At 33.9% G+C, this 12,303-nt stretch overlaps 1 protein-coding gene and 3 non-coding genes across 4 annotated transcripts; 2 read left to right on the top strand and 2 right to left on the bottom strand.

Annotated features, from left to right (window-relative positions):
* Positions 1 to 603: 603 nt before the first annotated feature.
* Positions 604 to 624, bottom strand: 21ur-10726. Its single transcript, NR_056274.1, has one exon.
* A 3,918-nt stretch (positions 625 to 4,542) lies between these two features.
* Positions 4,543 to 4,692, top strand: C26B2.13. Its single transcript, NR_056273.1, has one exon. It is a non-coding gene; the product is annotated as an Unclassified non-coding RNA C26B2.13 (non-coding RNA).
* Positions 4,693 to 8,141: 3,449 nt separating this feature from the next.
* Positions 8,142 to 8,264, top strand: C26B2.11. Its single transcript, NR_056272.1, has one exon. It is a non-coding gene; the product is annotated as an Unclassified non-coding RNA C26B2.11 (non-coding RNA).
* A 777-nt stretch (positions 8,265 to 9,041) lies between these two features.
* Positions 9,042 to 11,597, bottom strand: nhr-258 (Nuclear Hormone Receptor family). Its single transcript, NM_068947.6, has 9 exons — positions 11,396 to 11,597; positions 11,149 to 11,300; positions 10,960 to 11,104; positions 10,448 to 10,577; positions 10,270 to 10,398; positions 9,953 to 10,226; positions 9,785 to 9,882; positions 9,675 to 9,740; positions 9,042 to 9,279 (listed from the first exon to the last, which is right to left on the bottom strand). The coding sequence occupies exons 1-9, from the start codon at positions 11,488 to 11,490 to the stop codon at positions 9,172 to 9,174; spliced, it is 1,197 nt and encodes a 398-aa protein (NP_501348.4). The 5' UTR covers positions 11,491 to 11,597; the 3' UTR covers positions 9,042 to 9,171.
* Positions 11,598 to 12,303: the final 706 nt, after the last annotated feature.

The following is a 12,303-nucleotide window of genomic DNA, read 5'->3' as shown; positions in this document are numbered from 1 at the left end:
ATATTATGAATGATATTCGTACATGTAGGACTGAATTATCGTATTTAGACCATATCACCACAGGCGCTATCACACTTCCTTTGAATAAAGTAGAGTTCCATTGAATAGAGACTGGTAACACATATTGTAAATGAATGATTATAAAATTGAAGCGTAGTACAAATTACTTTGTAATTTGTTTTTTGGACGATCGAATTGGATTTGAAAAAATCAGATAAATTCAAAAAATGGGCTGACTGAGATTTTGTAGGTGAAGTCAAAGAAATGAGTTGCCCAACAAAAAACATTTATGCAGAAATAACAATAATAACATTTAAGGATAGGTATTTAGATCCAGGGAACCCCACAAAAAGTAAAAGAAAAGAAAAATGATTGGAAGAACAGGTGCAATAAGAGGAAGGAACAGACTTCTGAAGAGACGGAGAAAGAACTGGTGAGAGATTTAATTGAATTGAACAAGAACTGATTGGTGTTGAACGGATTGCCAACGAACAACGGATACTTGAATTTTGCGATTGAGACAATTATTAACATTTCAAAATAAATCTGAATTGGTTTCATTATTTCCAGCATTTCGTAATGATCGAACATATGGTCTGTGACCCTGAAGAATGACTCATCGGAATTTGGATTTTTGAACATTTAGCAAAAAAAAATATTATTGAAACAGTATTTTTAAAAATACTGTTTCAATGAATTAACAATTGCAAATATAATTGGAGCATAAAATTCGGGAACATATTTTTAAATCGTGGAAATTATTTTAAATGAAGTTTGAGGGTAAGATTTTTCAAGAAAGAACAGTCAGCATCTTTGATGGAATAAATTCACGAGCTCACAGGCATCCGAAGGACATAAAAGTTCAAATATATAATCGTCGAGACGAGACTTATATTCAAAAAAAGAAAACCCAAGAAAATATAGAGGAAGGAAAGAACCAATAAAAATGAGTTGTCAACGACTTGTTGAATGGGATATTTAATATGAGTGTTGATAAGTTGTTATGTGTCTAAGAACACAAAAATAAAACAAATCACTACAAGCTCTCTCACCACACAAATGAATGCAATCAAAAAACGGGCTAATGTAGCGGGAAGGCCAAGAATTGGAGAAGAGGGGCTAAATGAGTGAGTAAAGAACGTGCCAAACGGCGACAGATGGTCATGAAGACATTGTTGAAGGAAAAGAAGAAGTCAAACGAGGAAGATAATGGTTACAGGGTGACAAAATTATTTGGTAATCAGCTATAGGTGACTTATTTCAAAATCATCAACAAGATATTATTTTAGGAACCACCATAAAACTTTAGCGTTAGAGAGTAGGCAGCTAAGATAGTAAAATCTTGGGAGTAAATTTATATTTCAAAATCCGACCGGAAAACCTTGAAATTTAGAGAAGGAATGTCGAGATTACAGAATTTACCGAAGAAAGGGAAAATTGGGTTTTTCTAAAAGTTCTGGTTGCGTAAACTCGTCGTCGTTTACTAATATTAAAAAAATTTTAAAGGTTCAGCTCGCCAAAGTTGAAAATATATAGAAAAAATGTCTGAAACTGAAAAAGAGGTGAAAGTGAGCATGTTACAAACAATACAATGCTTGAATTCCGGCTAGAGAAAATTGCGCGGAAATTCGAATTCAGCCACTTTTAAGTTTTTCAACCTGAAATCTTACTGGGTAAACCAAAATTTTCTATCTATGTAAATGATTTTAATTTTAAAAACACGCGCGCGTACATACTAAATGTAAAGTTGTTTCTAAAAGGTTTTAAAGAGATGAACACAAAGTGGATTTTTTTTTGTGAAATACCAAAACCAACTTCTTCAGTTTTTGAAAGTATCAAACTATCACCGGTCTTTTACCTAAAGTAAAAAATAATTTAATTGAAGAATGTATTGCTGCACTACAAGAAATGTTACTTCGTCGGCGTGGAAACAGACAACAAAATTTCAGAGACAAGATCTCACACCGACAATAATTTTGCAGTAACAGACTCGGCTAGAAAGGTTTGCAGGAAGTTGTTTTTCTTGTTGAAAAAAAAGGAAAAGGTGACAATACAAATCTCTAGAGACAAAATGAATTGAAATTTGGCGACGAAAAAAAGCGTCACACAAAAGTGTGGAGCCCTAGTGGTGCTCTCTTGCTCCCGGCGACAATCTCAGTCGCATATCTTTTCGGCTTCTTCTCCTCTTCCTTTTCTTTTTCTTATTCTTGCTTTTTCACACAACACCAACGATACCACCAGAATAAGAAGAAGTAGTAGAAGAAGAAGCTCAGAAGCAGAAGCACAGCCATTTATTGCACCCCGACAACAACATTTTTTTGGGTCTCCTCTCTCCATCTGTTGGTTTCCTAACAACTTTTTTCTCCTTTTCTGTCAAGTATGCCAGCACGCATAATATAATTTGATTTCGATGGTCCTACTGGTCAAGGAGAAAAAAGATGCAAAACAACAAGAAAAAGAATGAAAATGCTCGAAAAACGAAAGAAATACAGGGAAAGAAACGGTTCAATTTCCTTTTTTATTTACTTTTCCGCTTTTTACACTTCTCTTCTTCTTCGTTCACACTCTTGACTTTTTCAAATGTATTTGAAAACGAAACGAGTCTCTCTGCTTTTCAATATGTTTAAAAAAATACCAAACACTTTTGTCTAGAGACTGTCATAGATCAGTCGCTTGACGTAAAATTTGAATTAACTCGTAGAGTTCTCAAGGAATATATGAGATTCTCACCAAGTTTATGTCAATTTTTGAACTCAAATTTAGATCTTAGTGCTTGTTAAGTTGATAAGAAAAACTATAAGCTCTTTTTTCAAAGGTAGAGTACAATCAATGGGTAAATTGTCTAAAATCACTGTGCTAAAATTATCTAATATCAACGTAAAGAATTTGAAAAAAATTGAAATGTTATAACTACAGTCAAAAATTGTCGCCTACTCAATTCTCATTTATCAATAAGGCGTTCTAACATGCGAAGCTGCTCTAAGAAAAACCTAAATTTCCCAAAAATCTTGCTCTGATATTTGCTCATATTTGGGGATACAATTGTTTAAATTAAACAAAACTGTCATTGGTGCTACTACTTTAGAAACTTATTAAAATTGTTTAAATACATAAAACAGAGCCGAAAATGTCTTGCAATCGGAAACTTTGCCAGTTGCTAGCTGGAATAGCCGAAATTTGCGAAAATTTGGAAAATCGGCAAATAACCTATGAATTTTTTAATCGAAACGCATAGTTTCAATCTATTCTTTAGAAAAAATCGCAATAGGTAAATTCGAAGAGAAAAAGGTTAAACAAATTTTGTCAACGGCGGTCAAATTTGAGTTCTAGTGGCAAGTATAATTTAGTAATATTATTTGAAAGATGGCTTATGATTTAAAAAAAAATTAAAAATCCTACATTGCTTACAAATTTTCCTCCTTCCACTGTTTTTCTTGACCCTTTTAACCCCAAAACGACCCTCTTCGTCTTCATTTCCTGAAACCCCTCCTACTATTTCTTCATCTCGGTCAATTCGATAGTCGGCACCTCTTCTTCTTTTTCTGTTCTTTTCTAATTCTCCGAGCTTTTCCTTCATTTGACCACCCCCGACACTTCTCCCTTTTTTCTTTCGGCTTCGAAATTTTTGGGTGTGAGAAACAGAAAATGTGTTAAAAGGAAGAGTGTTGGACATCTTACACGTTAATCAGTCGTATTTTGGAGACTGAATTGAATTAGAAGGGCACGAGAAGGATGTGAAGAAGCTATGTCAACATTTTCGGAAGAAGTAGGAGGTGTGAATTCAAGTTGGTGAAGGAAATTCATGTGGATTCAAACCATTCGAAAAATAAATTTGAAGACTAAGTAATTACCCTTTTTGCCAGTTCAAAACTAATTTTCAGTTTTCAAATAGTTGCCGAAGTGCCGAAAATGTCAAGTACCTGAACGGCACGGGTGACAAATGCTAAGTGGTTTAGAAGGTGAAAAAGGAAAGGTTAGACACCCACAATCATCTTAGAGCCGAGACAATAATGGAGTAATTAGAGCTGTTCAGAGGGTTAGAGAATGAACACTTTTGACTTGGAATGACGAGAAATACAATAGGATATTGTTGAATATACTAGATTATTATGACTCAACCCCTATTTTTTATGAACTGTTTGGAAAAATTACTTGGAACTTTTAAATTCGTTGAGATGGCAGATCAGTACTAGTACTAGATCTAGATAGATCTAGATAGTACTAGGACTAGATGAGTTTTGCAATTTAGAGGAAAATTTGAAACTATAAATCGGAAAAAATACTGCAGGTTAACGATCTCTAATTTTAAGTAATTTAAAACATAGTCACTTCAAAGATCCAATCAAAAAGTGGGGGCTTATTCAGAAAACAGAAAACTTGTATCATTGTTCACAAAAAGCAATGGAAATCAAAAGTAACCTCCAAATAATAAGCATAGTGTGAGAGCCGTAGAAGAGACCGCCTCAAAGAGTCATCGAAGGGGGCGATTACACTGAACGGTTCAGTGAAATAGTGTATGAAAATAGAGAGACGCAGAGAGAAGGCGGCTTCTGTATGCAGGTGGCTTTAGATGGCTCTTGACGAGCACACACAGAGGTTAGAGAGACGCAGACGATGAAGAAAATCGCAGAACAGTTTATATGAGCTCAGATGGCGTTGGAAAGTATGTGCAACGTGGGATTTTTATTGTATCGAATATTAAATTCACTTCGAGCATATTGAAAAAACTCTATAACTAGAAATACTCTGATATTATATAATTTGTTCAAATACATTTTCCACATGTTAAATTTCCGACGAAAGTTTATATTTCGTTGAAATGTGTAAATATTGAAAATCATACCAAAATATCAACTAATTTCATTATAAATCCTCAACAAGAACTATTTTACTCTTCTACTCTTATTCAATTCTAGAAGGAATAATTGAAGACTTCATAAATAAGCACTTGGCAAATATACAATTGATGAACTGTTTATATGTTATTCTGTGTATTCAGATGGTGTGCAGTTCCAAGGGACATGTGAATACAAATATATTATTTTTATGATGTACCTATGCCATTCCCTGTCTCTCTTGAACAAATTTGCCATCCAAATTTACCCGAAATTGAGTAAATTTGGCTGATCAACCACATCCATCTCGGGTTTCCATGATGACTGGTAACATGATAGATTGAGAATGAATGAACAGGGTAAATAGAATATATGGAAAATATGAAATCAAAAGAAAATGGAAAAAGTCAAAAGACAAGTATGGCTTGGAGAGTTGACGATGAAAAATGACAACAAGAGACGAGGAGAGGTATATAATTGATGGTCAGTTGAGTTGGTTAAGATGTTGAGCTGCATTCAGAAGACACCACAAAACTTTCCATCGGGAAAGTGAAAAGAAGTTGCTAGAAATGACAGTGATTAATTTTTGGATATAAAATCGCTTAGCGGTATTATTACAAAAGTTTACTAAAGATACTCCGAAATATTTTAAATTCAACTATTATACATAGAAGACAATATTATGCGGTTTAACCTATGCTACCCGAGAAAACTCTGTGAGTTTTACTGAACGTTCAAAAGGCGGCATTTCGGCTATGAGTTTTCGGAATTTTTGGCAAAATGGCAAATCACTAAAATTTCGGCAACAACCAATATTAAGAATATTGCGACCAACAAAAGTATTTTGAAAAAATACACAAAAACTACAGGCAATTGCCGAATTCTGAAAAAATTCGAATAATATTATCTCCTAAATTGACAAAAAAACTTTTAAAAAAAAGAAAGTTTTCTTTGCTTACTTTCCCCTAACTGCCATCTCAAACAGTGGTGCATCATCATCATCAACATCGTGGGAACCTTTCATTTTTTGACCTTCTCATTCTTTTTCTGTTTACGCAACGGCGGCCTTTTTTTGAATAAGTTTGAATGATATTTTCGGTAACTTGGCAATACATAGTGCCTCAGCCGTACTTTTATTGCTTGTTATATCAGGAATGAATGCTTATGAGTTTGGGGATGCAATAAATTACAGAAAGCAGAACGGGAAAGAAAAAGGGAGACTTTTCAGAGTCTACATTTCAGTGAAACTTTTTTTTCGAGTTGTATAAAAACAAATTCAATTCGAATACAACAAAATGTTAGACAAGCTTATTCACTGATTAAGCCACTGATTACTGATTATTAAAATTAGGACCTACAGTATACCTAGACTATATTTGCGCATACATAATAATCATTTGAAGGGTCCTTATTCCAATTATCAAAACTAATAGAAGCATCACAATTCGGAACAAAATGAGCAAATGGCTCAAGGGACCAAAGTATTTGCCCTCTACGGAAGTTGCATTTGGCTGCTGCTCCGCCAATTGTCATTGAGATAAAATCAGAAGAAGAAGAAGCAAAGCGAATGAAGGAATGAGAGTAAGAATGAGAGAGGAACACTTGTAAAGGACCAATTGGGTGAAGAAATAATTTATGGACGAGAATGGGAAGAGTCCAAATAAATGAAACAGCAATGAATCAAACTTCTTGATTATAAACTTAGAATTTTACATTTAATCTAAAACAGTTTAGTTGATTCTACGGTAAATTAAGAGTTTGTTTAATTTTCAATGTTGGACAATTGAAGCGTCGAATGTAGGATGTATTATATATATTTTGTCTTCTTAAAAAATATACTTCCCATTCGGAGAAAGTAACAAAACTTGGTATGCAAAGTGCAAGGAGATATAGACGTGGAGGTTCAGTGATTTCAAAAGAAAATTAAACAGAAAGGGAGTGCCTCCGTGAGCGTCTTGATCAATGTCTATTTTTCAATTTTAGAATTAAGTTTCACGAGATGTTTCAGAAGCATACAGTACCCTTTTGAAAGATCTATTTCTTTCTAAAACGCTGAAAATTGAACGGATTGATGAGTAAATCAAGTAAGATGGTATCAAATTTACAATTTCGTTCTATAAAATGCGTAAAATGCGAGAGAAGAAGTGCAAGAAAAAAGTTGCATTTCACAAAAGAGACACCTCAAATATACACAAGCCAACACAAAAAACAAAGAATCTTGGTGGGTGGAGCTGAAGCTCTTCCCTCTCTTTCCATCTGCTCTTTCTCGTCAAACAGTGCATCTCGTCAACAAGGGCAAAAAGTGTAATCGCAGAAATACAAAAGCTTTGTCATTTTTTGTCTCGAGCTTCTCTGTACAAGAGACATTGGATGAGAGGAAGAAATTTAGAGAGATGGATTGAAAGAAAATATATGAAATCATGGGATTTAAAAAGGTTCAGAACTTCTGATTTTAAGAATTCAAGTAATTCACCAGTTCATTTTAAGGTTGCTTGATTTTTGATTAATATTTCAATAAAACGAAAAAAAAATTCAAGAAATGAGCAGAGCCATTTCATCTATTTTCTCATGAATATGGCCAACGTCTTGGCCAAATTTCATCAAATTTTATACCAGGTTTCGCCCGAAAAAACTTAATTTGGTCCAGAAACTGGCAAACAATAGTGCAGATAAGCATTTTTTGGGTAAAATTTAGGCTAAAATTGGTTTGAAGCTTGGGCAGGCTTTTGCCAAACTTGGACGAGGAGTTGGCGGTGAATGCCGAGCAGAACAAATCTATAATTCCGCAAGTGACTGAGCACCTTGAAATAGATTCGCTCACATTTTTCCTGAACATACTGCCCACATTACGAAACACGTCAGACAAAGACAAGCATTTTTCAAAGGAAGTGCAACAACTCTTCCCTTGATAGGAGTCATATTAACATGAATTGCAATTGAAACTTTAAGTTTGAAACTTCAATACTAGATATATCAAGATTTCCACACTAAAACGCTTTCAAGATTTTAACAAAATGAAATCATACGATTTTAGAGGAAAATGTAATAGAAATGTGGATGGAATTCATCCAACAGTTTTCAAAAAAAAAATCAGAAAACAAAACAGGGAGGAGCGGATTGGCATGTGATAAAAAATAGCTGACAGATTCACGATTTATCATACAATTGTTGAGGGGAATTAGAAGAAAAAACTAGAGAAACTTTTTTATCTGGAAAATCAAGATAATTATCGTTGTGTTAAACGGTTATCTTATATTTGTACAATATGCTCAAACTTAATAAATGTGTCCTAAGTGGATAGTCAAACGTAAAGTCAAAATAAAAGAGTGTCCAGTTCTGAAATGGAATTTCAACTGAACACCTTGTCTGCGTCTCTCAATTTTCAACAGTCTATACAAATGGTCACCAAGTGGCTGTAACTCGACACCGCGCGTAAAGAGAAAAGGGGCTTTCGTTTCGGAAATATTCAAATTTGGCGGTGGTCTGTGTTTGTCTTTTACTTTCTGGCCTCTTTCTAAACAATTAATTGACTCAATATGCAAATGCTCTCTAATTGAAATTGTTGTGAGGTTTTGTTACGAAAAAAAACTTGAATATTTTGCAAAAATACACTCAATGCAATGAGAGCATCAACAATGAAATAGAATTTTAAAATCTTTTCAAAAAAGATTTTGCTGAGTCACGGTCATGGGTTTCGAAATCTTTTGAAATCAATTTTTATTTTATGACTTTTTGTGGGACCTAGAAAAACTAGTGTTACAGAAAACATCATATTCTGATCAAACCTAGAAAGAGGATAGAAAAAGCCCTAATTGTAAGGTTGAAAGCTCTAGGCGGGGGACAAATCTAATACATAACTTCAAATTAAAAAATTAAAGATATATATATATATATATATATTTTTTTTTTTTTTTTAATTTTGACGCTTAATCGCTAATTTAAATCGCCTAACCCGAAAATTTTTTAGCCGAATCATACATATACTTAATTTCAAAAATATTTACAAAGCAAATGTCGTTATTAAATTATCAAGATCAACTTTTGATCAAAGCGAAAATTTAGAAAGCGAACACCTGATTCTTATGAAAACATAAAATAAAATCCAAAGAGCAAGTGAGCTTCTCCTTTTCCACTTGAAACAGTCGCATTGTCGAGTGTATCTGGTCAATGTTTGTTGCATTCTTTGTCTCACTTGATAACAATAAAAAATACCATGTTTTTATTCATAACACTGTAGAGGAGAAAGAGTTGAAAAACTAGGTAGAACAATACACATTACACATAAGATCATTTCCAGGAGATTTTTGAGTAATGTTATCAAAAGGGATGACATAAATTAACAAGTTTTATTGATATGACATTCGACAAGTAAGTTCTTCTTTACAATTGGCAATCCCAGAAAATGAAAGTATTGGATTTCCTGGTCGAAATGAGCTGAGACGCGCTGCAATGAGGATTAGTGGTAGAAACTTGAGATTTTGAATCAAAAACTTTAATAAATCGAAGGAAAACTGATGATATACTATTCGTTCAGTCACCATAGTTGCATTTTTTTCACTTGAAGATAATTGTGGGGCTCACTTATGTTTGTAATTCAGAGAAATTCCATATTTTTAAACTTTGTAATTTTTCTGAAATTGAGAGAGATTTTCCAAAAAATTATGTACTGTGACAGTGACTTTTGGTTTCTTGCCTAATAAAATAGAGTGCTCGTATCGTGACATGGATTACAAGTTTCAGATTTGCTGTGATTTTAAATGCTTATGATGCTGAAAATCCTTGCCGTAATTTTTGAAAGATCACTGATTAAGAAAGTTTTTTGAACGCTCCCAGACTTACCTCCAGTGTATTTTGAACATCCTGAATTTGGAATAAAATATCAGTTTGTTGACTGAATCGTTCCACCTGTAAGGCAATTGAATAATTAATTAAAATCACATTTCAGTTACCCCATTCATCAATAACTTCATTAGTGCATTCTTATGTTTTGTATACTCATTTCTCATTATTTCCATTCCTTTATCAGAAACTGAAGTTACCACAATTCCTGAAAAATAAAATTGACAGCTGAAGTCTGGGAGTACATTTGATTATTTTAGAGATCACAATCTACTTACCCGCGGAGAAAAATACGCATGCTTTGAGAAGTGAGTAATGCAAATCAGTTATTTTCAGATTCATCATTGGATAAATCACAAATGAAAACATTGTCTCTGTAATTGAAGAAAACAATCCTCTTAAATGTTCAGTTTCAACTGCAATCCATCGATCGGATTTCAATGGAAAAACATTGGAGCATCCAAATAAAAGACCTTCACACATTTCAATTCTTGTTTGATATGCCATTGTAAGAAATGAGCATGGAGCAAGACGGCTTATGAACCACGCACGCTGAAAGTACCAACTATCTCCCGATCTTTTAACTAAAATGTACCTTATCAATGTGTGATAACTGATTGAAAACTGGGAATCGGGTTGCAAAATCGAGAAAATGAACAATCGATCTGGACCAACTTCGGCAAAAGTTTTCAAGGTTAAGCATCTCGAGTGGTTTCCAATCTCTCTGGAATAAAATATTTGGTTTTGACAGTCAAAACTTGAATTTAACAAACTTTGAAACGAGGACATTGGGGTGATGTTTTCTGAATTAATTCATGTACAGTACTTGAGAGCATTCGATCGATTAGTCGGTTCTCTTCCTCTCGACACATATTTGACTCACAGTAGTTATTCTCACAGTATCTGAAATTAATTTTGGAACATCGCAACCACGGTGCAATAGGGACTAAACAGGTTATGAGATATTTGGCATCTTGGGATTTTAGATCAGGACAGGCAACCGGACGTCCGCTGTTTTTAGTGCCTTTTTGAGTTATCATTCTGCGTTTTGTTTGCCGTTCTCGAAAATTGTGATACCCAGTTATTGGAATAAGTCGAACAGGATGAAATCCGCTTCAGAAAGTTAAACAAAAAATCATAACTCCAAAAACAACAGGCACCGGTTTGGTATAGTCGGATTTGCAACCCATATTTCAGATACTAGGAGTGTCGCATAACATGTTTCTTATGTATTTTGTACCACACTGTTTATTTTCAATTTCAAACAAGAACACTTCTCACTTACTTTTCCAAATTCATATAGACTTGAGCCATTTCCATCGCCTCTGCCACTCCCATTTCGGTGTCCTTTGAACTCTTGGGAGTACTTTCCGCGGAGCTTGATCTCTCGTATTCAACACTTTGAGGTGAGGTGTACTTTCCGCGGATGTCTGTACATAAATGTTAATACGCAGATTGTGTCTTGTGGTGCTACCTTTGACATTCATTCCGACTTGAAGGCACTTTTTGTATCGACATGCTCGACAAATGTTTCTAGTTCCTTTTTGAATTACACACATGTTGCCACGATAACATTCAAACTTTTTGTCAGACATGTAAACACGACGGAAAAATCCTTTACAGCTTCTGAAAAGCTTAGTTTTTTCTCTTGAATTTAATCGAATTGTATTTCCCTTAAACTCAGAAAAAAAGCGAGCCTTTAATTTATTTTCAGAACTTACGGACAACATATTGTTCCATAATGTGGTTGCCCGTTTGAATCATCACAGACTCGACAAATTGAGAATTGATGAGCAGCTGAATCAGGAGAAGACATCAGTTGATAAAGTGAGCTCTGTGCTCCGCGAGCTCACAGATTATATTCTCTTTTGGTTTCCATAGTTACTACATTTATTTTCTTTTTTCCCTCTTTTTCTCTACAAATAATCTCTGATCTGTTTTTATTTCCTTCGTCACTTCATCTAAATAATAAGTCCTTCTTAAAGGAATAAAAATAGAAAGTGCCTCGGAAGTTCAGATAGAAATGGATAAGATACGGGTGAATTGACATGAATGAAAAAAGGAATGAATGACGTTGACTGATCAAATAGGTTCACAAGTACCGGACTGTCGAGATGCCTTCTACTCAGGAGATTATCTTATCAAAATAATAGAGTGACTGTTTGAACTTTAATTCTTGTTTGATAAATATCATAATCATTGAACGAACATTTCGAATCGCTTATAAATTCTCGGTACATTTTTAAAAATATTTTAAACACAGTTAGTGTTGCCATCAGTCATCTTTTTTCAGTCATATTTTGAAGAAAAAACGGGATTTAGATACGTTTGACTGCCCTTTTACAGAAATATCAGCAACAAGAGTCAAAAATATGCAAGCTTAAATTTTTTAATACTTTTGTTCCGGATATTTCAATTGATCCGATTTTTGAAATAAAAATGAGTGAAAAATTATAAAATAAAATGATGGTTTTTAAAAAGTTTTTTAATAATCTATTTAATACTTGAGTGTGATTACAATGCCAACTATCAAACCGTCTGTAATTTTTTTTGAGAAAAGTTATTTGCAAAGCACCACATCACATCCAGTATTCTGGTTATTGAACGTTGTTCAAAAATTAAAATATTG

Source organism: Caenorhabditis elegans, chromosome IV (assembly GCF_000002985.6).
Source record: "Caenorhabditis elegans chromosome IV".
Taxonomy (NCBI): Eukaryota; Metazoa; Nematoda; class Chromadorea; order Rhabditida; family Rhabditidae; genus Caenorhabditis; species Caenorhabditis elegans.
This window is presented reverse-complemented; position numbering and strand designations above follow the sequence as displayed.

What these genes read in the sequence shown, in the direction of transcription:
- nhr-258 (NM_068947.6), bottom strand. Translation starts at nt 11,490, where the DNA reads ATGTCTTCTCCTGATTCAGCTGCTCATCAATTCTCAATTTGTCGAGTC. An exon ending in ATGCGTATTTTTCTCCGCGG is followed by an intron (nt 9,883 to 9,952) that starts GTAAGTAGATTG and finishes TTTATTTTTCAG; the next exon opens with GAATTGTGGTAACTTCAGTT. An exon ending in ATGTTCAAAATACACTGGAG is followed by an intron (nt 9,280 to 9,674) that starts GTAAGTCTGGGA and finishes TCCTCATTGCAG; the next exon opens with CGCGTCTCAGCTCATTTCGA.